The sequence below is a fragment of the Ambystoma mexicanum genome, chromosome 5q (assembly GCF_040938575.1).
Source record: "Ambystoma mexicanum isolate Mex_15411 chromosome 5q, UKY_AmexF1_1, whole genome shotgun sequence".
Lineage (NCBI taxonomy): Eukaryota > Metazoa > Chordata > Amphibia > Caudata > Ambystomatidae > Ambystoma > Ambystoma mexicanum.
Genome location: NC_090933.1, coordinates 500385317 through 500404226, shown reverse-complemented (window position 1 = coordinate 500404226; position 18910 = coordinate 500385317). Strand labels below are relative to the sequence as shown.

The 18910-nt window shown below is 47.4% G+C and overlaps 1 protein-coding gene across 4 annotated transcripts in view; it reads left to right on the top strand.

Moving 5' to 3' along the window:
- Nucleotides 1-18910, top strand: part of TRAPPC8 (trafficking protein particle complex subunit 8) — a 2435788-nt gene that overhangs the window by 231588 nt on the left and 2185290 nt on the right. For all 4 annotated transcript variants that reach the window (XM_069620968.1, XM_069620966.1, XM_069620965.1 and 1 more), the window contains one exon: nucleotides 7910-7999. In XM_069620968.1, the coding sequence (XP_069477069.1) occupies nucleotides 7910-7999 (90 nt within the window). The remainder of the gene's footprint in view (nucleotides 1-7909; nucleotides 8000-18910) is intronic.

Genomic DNA, 18910 nt, shown 5'->3' with positions numbered 1-18910 from the left:
TTAACCAAATGCTGACAATGGTTCTGTCTCACTCTCACACTTCCTTGGCTTTTTGCAATGTGGGTTTAAGCCAGTTCCTCTTAAGACATCCTTGACATATGGGCAATGTGTTTTACAAACACTTGAATTCTTGTCTCTGGCAATGTTGGCTCTTTAGATCTTGCCTTGATAGAATTATCTTTTGGCTTTGGCAATAGGTGTTTTGTATTGGTTTCTCGATGTATTGCCCTCTTTTGTTGTTGACTTTTAATCTGCCACACATAGTTACAATCACACCCTTCTGGTCTGATAGTTAAGTTCTTGTTCTGCCACCTGCTCCTTTTTGAGTCCGCTTGGTTATCAATGGAAGAATTAGTCTGCTTTAAATCAGTTTGGTATTCAAAAACAGGTTCCTTTTCCTACTTCACACAAAGTACAATGATTTGTTGTTGAGTCTGCAAAAAGGTTAAAAACCAGTCCCATCACACTCTCATGACTTTATCTCCCAAAAGTATTTAGGAAATGGGTCTGTGATGTAGGAGTACAGTTGTCGCTACAGTGGGGAACCTTTTCCTTTTTGCTTGCTTTCTAAAATTTCGCTCTGTTTTGGCTTTCCACTTTGCAAAGCACTACATCAATTTCCGCAGACAGTGTCCCTCTCGTCTAGTCCTTTATTCGTGCTACAGCCTCTGTATTAGCTGGAGGAATTGTTAGTGCTTTGTCTAGGGACACGTCTTTAGTTTGTGTACATTTCCTCCAGTTTTTGCCATTGTAGACTACTAACATGTCTAATCATGGCGTCTCTCTCTGCAAAATCAAATATTATTGCCAGTGTCATGAAGGCTTACCAAATAATCTTCTGCTGGTTCATGTGGGCCTTAAGTCCTGTTGTCAAATGTTATTTTCGAAGGGATTGTGTCCTCTGACGTATTACTTATCTATGATATTTGTATCTCCAGCTTGCTGGCCTCGGAACATTTTTTTTCCCAGTAGAGGGCGCTGTGCGTCGACGTCCGTCGAGTAGGTGCTCCTCGACGGGCATCGTATCGATGCCGACGTCATCATGCCTATAAATGGCCACACGCAGCGTCCGTTGCTCAGTTCCGTTTTTCCGCGCTTCGTGTGCCTCGGAATACCGTTGCTCAGTTCATCAGTCGATATATATTCATACTTCCTCGAGAAAACCGACTCGTACTCGATGGCTGCCTCCTCCGACCCGACGAGTCCGCAGTCCGGTTTCAAAAAATGCCGAGACTGTGGGAAGAAAATGTCATTGACGGTCTGTTTGTGGTGTCTGGGAATTGAACACCAGTGATCGGAGTGTGAGGAATGCCAATCCATGACGGCGAAAGCCTTGAAGGAGCGTAAGGGGAAGCTCGAGAGAGGTAAGTCAATTTTAACTTCCTCGAAAGTTTCCGCGGTAGAGTCGAGACATTAGTCTCCTCACCGTCGAAAGCATTCTCGGTCTAGGTCTCGAAGTGGCTCTCACCACTCGTCGAGGTCTAGACACTCGAAAAAAAGACAAAGAAGATCCCCTTTATCGTCGTCTTCTAGTTCCCCTGAAAGAGTAAATTGCCCCACTAAACGCAGCTCTCAAGCTGAGTGGGAGGAATTCAGAAAAAGATGCTAAGCATCTTCGAGAAAGCGGCCTCGTCCCCCTCGAAGTCAGCTGAGGGTGATACCCCGGGTGAAAAGCCCAGAAATCTAACCGCCGCGAGTCGAAGCTCCCGGCGAAAGAGTCGACCCGAAAGCGCCATGAGCCATCGGGAAGTAAAGCATCTTCGACGCCATCGTCGAAAGCCCCTTCGAAGCATAGTGTCGGCGCCAGCGACACAGTTATCGAAGGGTTCTTCGAGGCATCCATCGATCGAGTCGACGCCGGCATCAACGCCGACATCGACGCCGATAAAAGAAAGACCCACGGCTACTCCACAGCCAACGGTTACACCGAGAGCCTCCGACACGATGTTGAGAACGTCGTCGACATCCTCGATTCCAATCCTCTCGAGTTCTTCGAGGCCTCTTCCAGTTTTCTCGACGCCTTTGTCGGTGCCTTTGAGGATTTTTACATCGGCGTCGACAACATCGACTTTTTCAAGGCCACTGATGATGGCTCCCTCTGCCTTAGAGATGGGTTTTATACCATTTCACAGACCAGAGCACCCCCCCCCCCCCTTAACTTCAATTTTTGAAGAAAGGGAAGATTCTGATCAAGAAAGGCCTTTTGGGCTGCAGGGGACCACATTACCTGGACCAGAGACTTTTGCCTCTGAGGAAAGAAGGTTGAAAGACCTTCAGGATGCATTACAGGAAGCAAGTGGCCTAGACACTTCCCCAGAAGTTGAATTTGTCAAACCAGACCCAGGGGCACATGCTGATACCCCTTATAGAACCGTAATGTCTAGATTTATGGAGTTCATGGGTTAGTCTGCGCCTTCACCTGTTTTTCAACAGGATGACCTCACAGATATTCTGGATAAAGGTCCTATCTAAGCACCCTACTCCAGAGAGTCTTGTGGTCCAGGCTGCAACTTCATCAGGCAGTACTTCTGCTTATCCCACTGCTCCTCAGGATAGGGATGATAACAAATATGATGCCATGGCTAAGAAAGTCTTCTCAGCCTGTAGCATGGCTTTAAAATCTATTAATGCAACTTGTACCCTCGCTAGGTTCAGCCACACTCTTTGGGAGTCTGCTTCATCGGCGGCTGACTGCATACCGGAAGGAGAAGAAAGGGACGCATTTTTAAATATCATCAGAGATGGTAAAGATGCAATGTGTGAGTCCCTTCAAACTGGCATTGATTCTGCTGACAGTATCAGCAGGGCCATGGCGGCAAGTACCACAATCCGCAGGCATGCTTGGTTGAGAAAGTCCGGCTTTGCTTCTGACGTACAGGCCAGACTTTTAAATATGCCCTTTGATAGTTCTTCCCTATTTGGTAAAAAGGCGGATGACAGTTTGGAAAAACTACAAACATCTAAAGCAGCAGCTAAGTCACTAGGAGCTGCAATCCGACAAAATAATTTTCATCCCTCAAGATCCTCTTGGAGAGGAAGGTCCTTTCGCTATTATTCCTCATATTGAAGGGGCAGAGGACGGCCGACTCAAAGAGGCCAAGGAAAATGTACCCGTGGTGGACGGGGTAAAGGAAAGAAAGCCGCATCAGCAGGAGCAGGAGCCGCTTTACCTTCGGCAACTGAATCAGCCGCTCCCAAACCACTCTGAGGTCTCCCATCACAAGACACCTGTTGGGGGCAGGTTAACTCACCATCTGACGGAATGGCAAGCTATTACGTCAGATGCTTGGGCATTGGAGACAGTTGCCCAAGGTTACTGTCTGCCTTTTCTACGCATCCCTCAGACATCCACCGGGGAACAGCTCTCTGAAAGTGCCGGATCCGCTCCACTTGCAGGAAGTTGTAGACCTGCTAGAGAAAGGTGCCATAGAACCGGTACCTGTAGCGGACAGGAACAAGGGCTGGTACTCCCCCTACTTTCTTATACTAAAGAAAGACGGAGGACTGAGACCCATCCTGGACTTACGAGAATTGAACAAGTTCCTCAGGAAGGACAAGTTCAAGATGGTAACTCTCTCTCAGATCCTTCAGGCCCTCCAGCTTCAGGACTGGTTGGTATCTCTGGACTTTCAGGATGCTTATTTCCATGTGCCTATCCATCCCAAGCACAGGAAGTACCCGATGTTCGCAATTGGCAACTCATTATCAATTTTGAGTCTGCCATTTGGGCTGACCTCCGCCTAAAGGGTCTTCACCAAGCTAATGTCGGTTGTGACTGCAAGTCTAAGGAGGGAAGGGATTCACGTCTACCCCTACCTGGACGATTGGTTGATCAGAGCAGTTTCTTCGGAACAAGCTCGGATCCAACTAGATTATGTCTGCCACTCCCTTCACAGGCTGGGCTTCTCCCTCAATTTAAAGAAGTCACAGATGATACCATCACAGAGACTCCAGTTCATTGGAGCAGTCCTGGACACGTCCCTGGGAAAAGCCTCGCCACCAGAGGTGAGGGCTCAAGATATTCTGCAGATGGGTCACCAGGTTTCAAAATGCCCAACGTCTCCCAGCCTACGACTTTTTGAGGTTGCTAGGCCTCATGGCATCCTGCATATTCCTTGTGCCAGAGGCTCGCCTGAGAATGAGATCCCTTCAGTGGGCACTGAGGACTCAGTGGTCACAATTCTCAGGGAGGATGACAGATTTCCTCCGGATTCCGGACAAGGTAGCCCACGACCTTCAATGGTGGGCCTCTCCAGAGAACATCTTGAAAGGAGAACTGTTTTGGCAACCATGGCCGGAGATAACAGTAGTCACAGACGCCTCACTCACGGGGTGGGGAGCCCATGCCAACGACTTGACCATCAGCGGTCGTTGGTCTCCATCGGAGTCCAGACTGCACATCAACCTGTTGGAGTTGAGAGCCATCAGACTAGCACTGAAGGCTTTTCTGCCATCTGTACGGGGGAGAAACGTCCTGATAATGACGAACAATACAGTGGCCATGCACTACCTCAACAAAAGAGGAGGCGTAGGGTCACTGCCACTGTGCAGAGAGGCGATGCAGCTCTGGTTTTGGGCAATTCAGGAAGGAATCTCTCTTTCGGCAATTCACCTAGCCGGAGAGAAGAACTTGACAGCGGACGCTCTGAGCAGGCAGAACACAGTCTCCCACGAATGGGAGATAGCTCAGGAAGTCCTTCAAGAGATCTTCGCCCTTTGGGGAACCCCTCAAGTGGATCTGTTCGCCACTAGTATCAACAGGAAGTGCGACAGATTTTGCTCAAGGGAATTTCCCCCGAGAGGAGCTCTAGGAGACGCGTTCATAGTGGACTGGGAGTTCCCACTTCTGTACGCGTTTCCTCCGGTCCCTGTCATTCCTCAAATGATCGGGAGGTTGAGAAGGTTTCCGAAGACCATGATCCTAATTGCCCCGGATTGGGCCAGGAGAACGTGGTACCCGGACCTTCTGGACATGTCCATCTGTCCACCAATTCGTCTACCGTACAGAGAGGATCTTCTCTCGCACAAGGGTCAGGTTCTCCATCCAGCCATCAAGACCCTCAACCTTCACGCTTGGTATCTGAAAGGTTGAGGTACAAGGATTGGGACCCTCCAGATGACGTCATGGAGGTGTTGCTTTCGGCCAGAAGACCAGCAACTAACACTCTATACCGCTGCCGTTGGAATAAATTTTGCAGCTGGTGCAGAGAAAAGAATATCGAACCCTTTTCATGTGGTACACCTGCGGTGTTATCCTTCTTACTTTATTTGGCAAATTCGGGCCTTCAAATTGGCACTATTAAGGGCTATCTCGCAGCGCTATCGATCTTTAAGCGCACTGCAGAGGAGCCATCGTATTTCAAAATTCCATTGGTAATACAATACCTGAAAGGTCTAACTAATGTTTACCCTCCAAGACCATTCCAAGTTCCCTTATGGGACTTAAATCTAGTTTTAAACTTCCTAAAGGGTGCTCCTTTTGAACCACTCCACTCTTGTTCATTGAAGTTTCTCACCCTCAAAACTGTTTTATTGGTAGCATTAACATCTGCTAGAAGGGTTAGCGAGATACAAGCCCTGTCTTGTAAACCTCCTCATACAACTTTAAGGACAAAGTAGTGTTGCAGGTGAAGCCTAACTTCCTCCCAAAGCTAGTTTCGGAATTTCACATTACTCAGAAGATTACTCTACCTTCATTCTATCCTCCTCCCCATCCGGGGAAAGAGGAAGAGAGACTACACAGGCTGGACCCTAAGCGAGCCTTGAGTTTTTATATCAGTAGACTTGCTAAAATTAGACAAGCAGACCAACTCTTTGTAGGTTACGCAGGACATAAGTTAGGATTACCAATAACCAAACAAACCATCTCCAGATGGATTATTTTAGCAATTCTGGAATGCTACAAACTGGCAGGGAAAGAGCCCCCTCAAAATCTAAGGGCTCATTCGACCAGGGGAATCGCAGCATCCTCAGCTCTTCAAAGAGGGGTACCAATTAGAGACATATGTGCGGCTGCCACATGGTCGTCCGCACATACCTTTACCAAATTTTATAGCCTGGATTCCTCCTCTAGTCAAGAGACTAGATTTGGCCAAGCTGTGTTACACTCTGTTAATTCTTAAAGGGTAATATGGCATCTCTTACTCCCGCCTCCAATCACATACCACTGCTATGGGAGTCTTTCATAGATAAGGAATACGTCGGAGGACACAATCCCTTCGAAGAACAAGTTACTTCTTACCTTCTAACGTTCTTTCGATGGGATGTTCCTCCGACATATTCCTTATCGCCCCTCCCATCCATCCCCGCAGTAACATTTCCCTTGTGGTTGCAGCTTACGCTCCTTCAAGGGTAGTAACCATTCATACAATAACTACTTTACACTACAAAACGGAACTGAGCAACGGACGCTGCGCGTGGCCATTTATAGGCATGATGACGTCTGCGTCGATACGGTGGCTGTCGAGGAGCACCTACTCGGGCACAGCGCCCTCTACTGGGAAAAAAATGTTTCCGAGGCCAGCAAGCTGGAGATAGAAATATCATAGATAAGGAATACGTCGGAGGAACATCCCATCGAAAGAACGTTACAAGGTAAGAAGTAACTTGTTCTTCTGCAGCATCAAACTTTCTTTGCTAGCAAAACACTTACTAAGTCTTCTCATAGCTTTTTAAAGATTTCAAAGCATGTGACCACATCTTCTGCGTGTGATGGGGGCACCGGTCTCCGACTGAAACATATCTGCCCTTCCAGCGTCATCACATTCAGAAGCGTTGCAATTGTCCTGCAAGGGATGTACTCCGCCCGCGCTTGAAACTATTTGTCCTAGGGCTTGCTAAAAATGCCTGGGGCTGAGTTGGGAGTGGGTGGCGTGGCCCTGTGGTTTGCATCTTGACTGGGCATTCTGCTTTCTGGTGCTAAGCTTGCTGCTGTGCTAGTCCTGGCTGCTGACTGGGGGGGGGTGCTTCATATCCCATCCCCTGGCACTGCTGTAGATCTAAGAAATTGCCCTGTCAAAGCTTTAGACTGGAAATCAGGAAACAATGCTTTAATACTTAATACTTAAGGAACTATGACAATAACCAAGTGTTTTATCCAAGCTAAGCACAGGTGAGGAGTAGAGCATCAATCCCTGTGTACATGTGCATTCTACCACTTCACACCGCCTGCTCACTCCATGTGGAAACTGGGAATCTGAACGTACCAGCACGCCACATTTACCTTGTTATAGAATTAAGCACATTTGAGGGAGCTGTGACTATCTGACAAAGCCATATTCCTTCATGTTTCTAGTAGGTAATTAATGTACATGTTACAGAAGGTCACAAATTGAGTATTTGTTCTCTTCGTCTCTGACTAGAGCTCTCCTCCCCCCTTGCCCCCTCCCTCCCCCCCAACCTTGCTTTCTCCATTGTTGAGGTTAAAGAGTGTGATCTGTATACAGATGATGGCTGCACTGATGGTCTTCATTTTTTTCCTACCCAGGACGGGATGGAAGAAACTAAAGCATAATGTACCTCTTTCAGAACGCTGATTTCAGAATTATTACGAAACAAAGCTGCAAAAGAAATTTAGAATGCAAGATCCTTGTATTACAAAATGGGGAATGCAATCTTTTGTACATTTCTAAATTATTTGCCCCAAAATATACATTGAACACCTTTGCATACCTTTTATCCTCTTAGTATTTAGTTCTTGTGATTATTGCATTCTCCAACTTTTATTCTAAACTATAGTTTGTATTACTTTATTCTATTGTCTCTTGAATTTGGTTTACTCATTTCTTTTGGTGGCTTCATGAATGTGTTTTAAAATTGCATGAATTTTGATTATACTCCCAGTAATTTAAGAAGTTATAAAAGCGTATTTTGTGATAATGTGTTCATATTGCGTTTTTATTTATTTTAGCCACTACTCCTTGGTTTGAGTCCTACAGAGAGCACTTCCTCCAGTCGATGCCTGCATCTGATCATGAATTTTTAAACCACTTTTTAGCATGTATCCTTTGACGTGTTATGTGAGATGTTTTCCTATGCTTTTATCTGACAAAGTGATAGTTCTTTAAACATGCTGTGTACTGTATAAACGGTACCTTTGCTGTGTACTGTATAAACGGTACCTTTGTTGCTTAAATCTTCATGTTGATTGCGAATTGGAAAATGTTAAATACTAATTTGCATGTAATGTACTCCAAAGCAAATCTGTTAAAAAAACAATGGCCAGCCACGTTTGCCGCTTTATTGTGGGATTTGCTGTTTTGGTTGAGTCTACAAAAATAGCACTTTCTGCATTGGTGGGTTGTAAGCATACTGCTGAGACGGTTCCAAATAGGTGGGGCACCCAGATTCTCATCTGTAAAATAGTAAAGTGCAACTGTGTTTTACAAAGAACTATGTCTTAAAATATGATGGAATACAAAGGAGGCTGGGTTTTGTTTTAGATTTTCCCTTTGCTTTTTCAACTATTTCAAGTGCTTAAAAAACGAACTGCTCTTTTAAGTACTTTGTCTGAATATGCTTATGCATCTTCTGCTTCATATCAGTTCCATACAAGTAATGTTCATTCCCTTCCTTATCACAATCCATTATCATCTTGATGGCCCATTTTATTAAACACAAACTTGATTTCTGTTAGATCTATGTATGTGGAACCTTTCTTTGCCACCCATTCCACTATGAAAATCTTGCAAGTTTCAGGGATAGACATTCTGTAAGGGTCAGTTGGAGGAACTGATGTACGGTACTCCACTTCGGTCTAGGAACTCTTTCTCTCTAGCGTGTTGTTCCATTGTTGGCGATTGTCTTTGGTAGGCCTTGGAGAAGAACTTGGTTTGGGATTCAATGGTTCCTTTTCTAGCGAGAACTTAACTTCGAAGGGATTGTGTCCTCCGACGTATTCTTTATCTTTGATATACGTTTCCAGCTTGCTGGCCTCGGAAATGTTTTCTCTGTAGAGGGCGCTGCGCGACGACGTCCGCCGAGTCGATGTCCCTCGACGGCCACCGTATCGGCGCCGACGTCACCATGCCCATAAATAGACACGCACTGCGTCCGTTGCTCAGTTCCGTTTTTCCGCGCTTCGTGGGGCCTTGGAACGGCGTTGCTCAGTTCAGTCAGTTAATCTATATCTAATTCGACGAATATTTCTTATCGTTCTCGATGGCTTCTTAATCAGAACCGACGACGCCGCGATCCGGCTTCAAGAAATGTCGAGACTGCGGTAAAAAAATGTCAATAACTGATCCACACAGGGTCTATTTATGGTGCTTGGGGTCCGAGCACCATTGTTCGGAGTGTGAGGACTGTATGTCCATGACAGCGAAAGCCCTGAAGGAGCGAAAGGGGAAGCTCGAGAGAGGTAAGTCAGCCAAAACCTCCTCGACGGTTTCGTCGGCCGAGGTATTCGTCTCCTCGCCGTCAAACACTCCCATTCTAGATCTCGAAGCAGCTCCCACCATTCGTCGAGATCTAGACGCTCGAAAAGGAGACGTCGAAGGTCCCATTCCTCGTCGTCTTCGGTGTCCCCAGAAAGAGTTTCCTGTCCCACCAAACACAGTTCTCAAACCGAATGGGAGGAATTCAGAAAGAAAATGTTAAGCATCTTCGAGAACGCGGCCTCGACCCCCTCGAAGACAGCTGAGGGTGATACCCCGGGTGAAAAACCCAAAAAATCAAAACGCTGCGAGTCGCGGCACCCGGCGAAACATTCCACCTTAGAGCGCCATGAGCCATCGGGTAAGAAGGCACCGTCTTCGACGCCGTTGTCGAAGGGTTCCTCGACGCATCGGTCGATCGACTCGACGCCATCGTCGACGCCGATGAAAGAGAGGACCAAGGCTCCACAGCCAACGGTGTTTTCAAGGGCCTCAGGCACGACGCCGAGACCGTCGTCGATGCCCTCGAGTAGGATCCCGATCCTCTCGAAATCTTCGAGGCCCCTTCCAGTGGTTACGACGCCATTTTCGGCGCCTTCGAGGCCGGTTACATCGGAGTCGACAACGTCGACATTTTCTCATCCGATAACGACGAGTTTGGCTCCTTCAGCCCTAGAGATGGGCGTTACTCCATTTCAGAGAGAATACCCTGCTCTTTCTTCAATTTATGAAGAAAGAGAAGACTCTGACCAAGAAACTTTTGGTTTACAGAGATCCTCACTGCCTGCTGCAGAGGATTTCACCTCTGAAGAAAGGAGGCTGAAGGAACTACAGGACTCGCTTCATGAGGCCAGTGGACTTGACACTTCCCCAGAAGTGGAATTTGTAAAGCCAGACCCAGGGGAACATGCAGAAAAACCATATAGAACCCTGATGGCAAGAATAATTGAATTTATGGGTTGGTCTGCGCCTTCACCTGTTTTCCAACAGGATGATCTAACGGATATATTGGACAAAGGCCCACAGGAGGACCCGGTGGTCCCCTTCCATGCAGCCCTACAAAGAAAAATTGCATCCAATTGGGAGACTCCCGAAGTCATCCCAGCAGTCAATAAGACTGTCGACAAAGTATAGGGTAGCGGCTGCTGACCCTGAATACCTGTCAAAACACCCGACCCCAGAGAGCCTGGTGGTTCAAGCGGCAACTTCATCCCGCAGTAGGACTGCTTACCCTACTGTCCCACAGGACAGGGATGACGAGAGGTACGACTCTATGGCAAAGAAAGTCTTCTCTGCCTGTAGTATGGCGTTGAAGTTCATCAACGCCACCTGTACGCTCGCCAGGTTCAGTCACACATTATGGGAGTGTGCTTCATCAGCGGCTGACTGCATACCCGATGGAGAGGAGAAGGAAGCCTTCCTTAACATCATTCAAGATGGCAAAGATGCCATGTGCGAGTCTCTTCAAACTGGCATCGATTCCGCTGACAGTATCAGCAGAGCCATGGCGGCTAGTACAACAATCCGCAGGCATGCGTGGTTACGAAAGTCTGGCTTTGCTCCAGATGTACAGGCCAGACTTTTGAATGTGCCATTTGACGGCTCTTCGTTATTCGGAAAAAAGGCTGATGACAGTCTGGAAAAGTTACAGACTTCTAAAGCAGCAGCAAAATCCTTAGGAGCTGCTATCCGCCAAACTCCTTTTCGCCCCTCAGGAACCTCTGGGAGAGGAAAGTCCTTTCGCTATTATTCCTTATTCGGAAAAGGCAGAGGACAGCCGGCTCAAAGGGGACAAAGAAGATCCACCCGAGGTGGACGGGTCAAAGGTACTAAGACCGCAGCAGCAGCAGGTGCCTCTTTACCCTCTGCGTCTGCATCAGCCGCCCCAAACCACTCTGAGGCCTTTGCACACAAGACACCTGTAGGGTGCTCGTTAACTCACCATCTGACGGAATGGCAGGCTATAACGTCAGATGCTTGGGCGTTGGAGACAGTTGCCTACCCTTTCTACACATCCCTCAGAGCCATCCACCGGGGAACAGCTCCCGAAAAGTTCCAGATCCGCTCCTCTTGCAGGAAATTATGGACCTGCTAGAGAAAGGTGCCATAGAACCGGTACCTGTAGCGGACAGGAACAAGGGCTGGTACTCCCCCTACTTTCTCATACCAAAGAAGGACGGAGGGCTGAGACCCATCCTGGACTTAAGAGAATTGAACAAGTTCCTGAGGAAGGACAAGTTCAAGATGGTAACTCTCTCTCATATCCTTCAGGCCCTCCAGCTCCAGGACTGGCTGTTATCTCTGGACCTTCAGGATGCTTATTTCCATGTGCCAATCCATCTCAAGTACAGGAAATACCTGAGGTTCGCAATTGGCAACTCTCATTATCAATTTCGAGTTCTGCCATTTGGGCTGACCTCCGCCCGAGGGTCTTCACCAAGCTGATGTCGGTAGTGGCGGCGAGTCTAAGGAGGGAAGGGATCCACGTCTACCCCTACCTGGACGATTGGCTGATCAGGGCCGTATCTTCGGAACAGGCCCGGACCCAGCTAGATTGTCTGGCTCTTCCTTCACAGACTGGGCTTCTCCCTCAATTTAAAGAAGTCACAGATGATACCATCTCAGAGACTCCAGTTCATTGGAGCGGTCCTGGACACTTCCCTGGGAAAAGCCTCGCCACCAGAGGTGAGGGCTCAAGATATTCTACAGATGGTCACCAAATTTCAAAATGGCCAACATCTCCCAGCCTTCGACTTTTTGAGGTTGCTAGGCCTCATGGCATCCTGCATCTTCCTTGTGCCAGAGGCTCGCCTGAGAATGAGATTTCTTCAGTGGGCACTGAGAAGTCGGTGGTCACAATTCTCAGGGAGAATGTCAGACCTCCTCCGGATAAGGTAGCCCATGACCTTCAGTGGTGGGCCTATTCAGAGAACATCTTGAAAGGAGAACTGTTTTGGCAACCATGGCCGGAGATAACAGTAGTCAGACGCCTCGCTCACAAAGTGGGGAGCCCATGCCAACGACTCTACCATCAGCGGTCGTTGGTCTCCATCGGAGTCCAGACTACATATCAACCTATTAGAGCTGAGAGCGATCAGACTAGCGCTGAAAGTTTTCCTGCCATCAGTACAGGGGAGAAATGTCCTGATAATGACGGACAACACGGTGGCCATGCACTACCTCAACAAAAGAGGAGGCGTAGGTTCACTACCACTGTGCAGAGGGGCAATGCAGCTCTGGTTTTGGGCAATTCGGGAAGGAATCTCTCTATCAGCAGTCCATCTAGCCGGAGAGAAGAATTTGACAGCGGACGTTCTGAGCAGGCAGAGCACAGTCTCCCACGAATGGGAGCTAGCTCAGGAAGTCCTTCAAGAGATCTTCGCCCTTTGGGGAACCCCTCAGGTGGATCTGTTCGCCACAAGCACCAACAGGAAGTGCGATCTGTTCTGTTCAAGGGAATTTCTCCCGAGAGGAGCTCTGGGAGATGCGTTCGTGGTGGACTGGGAGTTTCCACTCCTTTATGCGTTTCCACCAGTCCCTGTTATTCCTCAAATGATCAGGAGGTTGAGAAGATTCAGGAAAACCATGATCCTAATTGCCCCAGACTGGGCCAGGAGAACGTGGTACCCGGACCTTCTAGATATGTCCATCTGTCCTCCAATCCGTCTTCCACTCAAAGAGAATCTTCTCTCGCAGAAGGGAGGTCAGGTTCTCCATCCAGACATCAGAACCCTCAACCTTCACGCTTGGCTTCTGAAAGGTTGAGGTACAAGGATTGGGATCTCCCCGATAACGTCTTGGAGGTGTTGCTTTCGGCCAGAAGACCAGCAACAAAGTCTTTATACGGCTGCCGTTGGAACAAGTTTTGCATCTGGTATAGGGAAGAGAATATCGACCCTTTTTCATGCGGTACACCAACGGTGCTATCTTTCTACTCTACTTGGCAAACTCAGGCCTTCAAGTTGGCACTGTAAAAGGCTATCTCGCAGCGCTTTCTATCTTCAAGCACACTGCGGAGGAACCATCGTATTTCAAAATTCCTCTAGTGGTACAATTTCTCAAAGGTCTGACTAATGTTTACTCTCCAAAACCATTCCAGGTTCCATTATGGGACTTAAATTTAGTCTTAAACTTCTTAATGGGCACTCCATTCGAGCCACTTCACTCTTGCGCATTAAGATTTCTCACACTTAAAACTGTCCTACTTGTAGCACTAACATCGGCTAGAAGGGTGAGTGAGCTTCAAGCTCTCTCCTGTAAACCCCCACATACAATCTTCCACAAGGACAAGGTTGTCCTCCAGGTGAAGCCTAATTTTCTCCCAAAGGTAGTTTCTGAATTCCATATTACTCAGAAAATTACCTTGCCTTCATTCTACCCTCCTCCCCATCCGGGGAAAGAGGAGAAAAGGCTACACAGGCTGGACCCTAGGCGAGCTCTCAGCTTTTACATCAGCAGAATGGCTAGAATCAGGCAAGCAGACCAGCTGTTTGTAGGATACTCGGGTCACAAGGTTTCGGATCTCTCCATTCATCATTGGTTGTGCTTAGCAGGAGCCTGGAGGAGAGACAGCCAGCAAAGACTTTGCTGTAACCTGATTTGTTTAATTCTGTATCTGAATTTGGTTAACCTAGAGACTATTCGGGCCAGATCTGGGGGATACCTTGCCGACCTCCTGTCTTGAGGACTTCAGCAAAAGGGCTTGTGATAAATTAAGTTAAATTGAGCTCCCCACAAGAATTGTCAAACGTGCTCTGCCGCACAAGCGAGAGCTTCATGTTCTAGAACAGTTCTTCTGTGTTTTGACATAGTGAGAAGTGAATGCCACTGTGCTTTCACCTCATGGCATCTTCTGGGACTGCGATGCTACTGTGGGGACTTTCAGCATTTTTTGCATAGTTAGTTGAAAGGCATGTTCACCTACACATAAAAATTGCATCTGTTTCTTTAATAATCTGCATAAAGTTTTCATCATTGCCCAGAATCACTTTTGAAACATTTGACCTAATAACATTTGATAGAATTTATTTGACCTTTTTTTCAGTCTAAAATGTGGGGCAGGGGGGGGAGACCCCCGCAACCTGCCTCTGCCCCACTTGCCCTCAACCTGGTTTATACCCTTACCCACCCCAATATATATATATATATATATATATATCATTAAATTTGACCGGAAAAAAGGTCAAAAGTCGCTCAGATGTTTTAGGTCAAATTGCTTTAGGTCAATTATGTTAATACCTAAAAAATAATGTATCTTTGAGTGGAACTGAGGCAGTTTTGATGGCTTCCACCAGGCTTCTGTTTGACCTTATCCCTCCTCCTACCAGTGTATGGCCGAAGTGATACAAATGAAAATGACTGATACTTACAAAGCCAGGAGAAACGGTGAATGTTCCAAAATCAGATGCGCTGCCAGCTTATATGCATAAAGCATAAATAGCATTAAACTTTCTAATAATCATTTTATCAACAAAGTTCATAATGGTTGAGACATAGATACATTTTGGCGTTTTTTAATTGTATTCAAAGTCCATGATCCAACACGAGTTTTGTATGTCCAGATGACAGTCATATGCCAACACGTGTTTCGACCTCCACAGGTCTTTTTCAAGGCAAAACTTTGCTCCAAAAAGGGAATTTCCAACATTTGAATACACATATGTATCACCAAATAACAGGGTCAAATAATACAGGAAACAGACCACAAAGTAAAATATACATTACCAAATACATGATGTCAGAAGTGACAACACAGCATCATGTCACCAACAGCACATAAAAAGAGATGAAAGTAAGAGTGGGAAACTTCAAACTGACATATACAGTGCTAAATCATCTGATATACTATCAAGATGTCATCTAAATATGGCATGCATTGCCCTAACTCATGCAGTGAATTCATGCGTGCCACCGCACGTGTGGGTTAGGTCTAATGTGGGTTAGAGATGCCTACTTGTTCCGCTTGGATGCTGCAGCTAGTTTCGGGTGATTCTTGAGGAAGTATCTTGTTTAAATATTCAAGCTTAAGCGCTTCCAAATACCTGACACACCTCAGCCATACTGTTTCTTACTTACAAAGTCATCTTGTGGAACGTAAGGGGCCACTATAATTTATTAAACTATTAAGCAATAATGACCTGTTCCAAGGGCTGGAATGGGTGAGAACCCTCCCAGGTCCACAGTTAAAGGCCTGAGTGTAGGGAGGGTTTATAACAAGGGTTCCCGGTGCCTTTTTCACTCGTTCCCGCTCTTGGAACAGGTGATTATTGATATAGGCATCCCGAGTTGCCAATCTGGTAACCTGCAGTGCTGAGAGCAAAGTATTTAGTTTCAATGGACGGGGCGCCTTGCCACGTTGGTTCATTCAACAAAATACTCGCTAAAGATGTCACCCATGGATCAGGAAGACTGGCCTCCATACTGAGCACCTCTTCCATTTCCATGGTGGCCAACGATGGTTTGTTTAGGGCTCTGTCGTAGGTCAGCTTCCATGAATGACAAAAGAAGGGAATCTAAGCGTCCTGGGCTTTCGTAGACCAAATATTTGTGTAATGTGTGTGTTAACCTCTTCCCAATATTTCGTCAGCCCTGGGCAGCACCACCATATATTCTCCCAATCCTCCAGCGCTCCACAATCTCTCCAGCACCGATCAGAGATTGATGATTTCATTTTGTGTAAACTGGTTGGTGTATAATGCCTTTGTGTCATCAGCTTGTACCAACATTCTCTGACCTGAATTGACTGCGTAAGCTTAGGTATGTCCAGCCACAGCCTGTCCCACTCATTCTCAGACACCGGCTATGCCAGTATCAGATGCAAACAATTTTTATATTTTTTGGGAATTGTCGCCCTTGATTTTATGTAAATTAGAGATAAGCTCTTTCTTTCCAGGCTTGGATGATAACACATTTTTCAAATGTAGTTAACTCTCGAATTGCAGCTTTCTTGTTTGGGGGAACCAGTATCCAATGCCGGACCTGGAAATATTGAAATCGAATAGTCTCTGCGAGTCCCAGTTCTACTTTACATTGTGTGAATGGTTTGGGGTCATTACCTTGAAACATATCTCGCAGTCTAACACAGCCAGCCCGTATCCATTTAACACTAGGTTCCATGTCTGGGGTGAATTGCAGGTTAAAAAATGAAGGCGTGAAGGGAAAGTCGTCAAATGATATTGCTTTACGGCTGTGTCCCAGACTTCTTCACCCATGCTCATGATCCGACTTATATGCATGTTGGGGGGGCAGATCCTGTTTATGCAAACACAGTTTATCCCTCAGTTGTTGCCCACGCAGCACCCTCTCCATCTGGGCCCATCTTTTCCCAGTATCTTCCTCACACCAATCCTTTAAAACCCGAATTTGAGCAGCATGGTAGAATTAATGTGTTCAAAGCTAATCGTAAGGCCTTTATTATTCCATATAAATTTAGAGATCGCCCTGTGCATCTTTTGAAAGAAGGAGGCGGGGGGCCCGAATTGGTAGCGTTTGAAACAGATGAAGAGCTTTGGGCAGGGTGACCATTTTTACTGAATTCATTCTACAAAGCCAAGAAACTGGTAACGGTCCCCATTTTGACAATTGACCTTTAATTTCTTTTAACAGTGGAGGATAGTTGGCCTCATATAACCCTCCCAAGGTGGGGGTTATGGTATGTCCAAGCAATTTGATCCCTTCCTGAGCCCATCCTTATTGTGTTTGTGACTGTAGAAGCTGCAGGTCACTAACAGCGAGGGCTAGGCTTAACATTTCTGATTTGGTTGTATTTATTTTTAAACCTGCGACTGTCACAAATTTTTCCAGCTCGTGTAACACTGCTTGTAATGGGTCAGAGGCTAGAAGCAGCATGTCATCTGTGTATGCCATCAGTTTGTGTGGGATTCCTCTGAAGTCAATCCCATGAATGGTGTCGGTCTGTCTGATCTTGGCAAGGAGTGGCTTCAGATGCAGTGCATATAGAAGTGGCGACACAGGGCTCCCTTGTTTGGTCCCAGAATGAAAGGGAGCTGTGCTCTTGCCACGAGTGGGTGCTTTGGCAGAATCAAGTGGACAAACTCTTCAAGTGGGGCAGTCCCCAGATCGATCTGTTTGTGATGGCGACGAACACCAAGTGCCGGAGGTTCGCCAGCATGTTTCCCCAGCTGGGGAGTATGGGGGACGCATTCTCCTTCCCTTGGGATGGCATGTTCCTGTATACGTTCCCTCCGTTGCTGCTGATACTATGAGTTATCAGTGAACCCAGATGGTGCCGGTGCAGAATGATCCTCGTTGCACCAGCTTGGCCGAGGCAAATCTGGTAGCCGGACCTTCTCAGCATGTCAGCCTCCCCTCCAGTCAAGCTACCAGTGGTTGTGGATCTTCTCGCCAGGGAGGGAGGCGCAATCCTGCACCACGAACCAGGATCGCTGAACCTGAAGGCCTGGCTCCTGCAGCATTAGAGTTCGGTGGTTACAAGCTGCCGGCGAACTGCAGGGAGGTCCTCGCCAAGGCCAAGTGCTATGGACACAAATGGAAGCGTTTCACAACTGGTTGCCAGTTGTAGAACATGAACCCTCTGAGGGGCACGGCCTCCCAGGTCCTTTCTTACTTGTTGTCGTTGGCTAAGTTGTGGCTGGCTCACGCCTCCATCAAGGTGCATCTGGCGGCTATCTCCCGCTACACCAGGTCTCCGGGATGGTCATCTCTTTGGTCGCACTGTCTAGTGAAGGAGTTAATCAAAGGAATGTTCCATTCATTCCCGCCAGTAAAGGCGCCTTCCCCGGCGTGGGAACTCATTGTGGTGCTGACTAGGCTCATGGGGCCCCATTCGAGCTGATGCATCAAGCTCCGCTCAAGTTCCTGTCTTGGAAGACAGCTGTTCTCGTGGCCATCACCTCTGCCAGGAGAGTAGGTGAAATCCAGGACCTGTCCTGCCAGCGGCCTTACTTGACTTTCCACGAGACAAGGGTGGTGCTGCGGATGCACCCCTCCTTCATGCCCAAGGTTCAGTCGGAATTTCATCACAAGCCCTTGGTGTTGCCTGTGTTTTTTCCGACACCCCCGTCGCCGGCTGAAAGGGCTTTCCACTCGCTGGATGTGGCTCGACCGCTGAAGTTTTATTTGGCCCGCACAAATTGGTTCCGGAAGACCTGTCAGCTTTTTGTGAACTTTGGTCCTGTGAACCATGGGAAGGCCTTGTCCAAGGCTTCCATCTCCAGGTGGCTCTCCGGCTGCATCACTCATTCTCACCGGTTGGTAAACCGACCACTGCCTGGCCGTCCAAGGTCCCATTCTACCAGAGCAATCGCTGCTCCGACGGTGTTCCTGTCTGGTGTGCCCCTGCTGGACATATGAAGGGCTGCTACGTGGAGGTCTACACACACCTTCATGAAATTCTACTGCGTCGACAGGTATTCCATGGAGGAGTCCAGAGTCGGCCAAGCAGTGCTACGCAATCTGTTCACTTGAAGGGGAACCTGGTGAGGAGGTAAGAGTAATTTCTTCTGTTGAGCCTTGCCACCTCCAGTGGTTGTGTATGTATGTACTGCTATGTATTC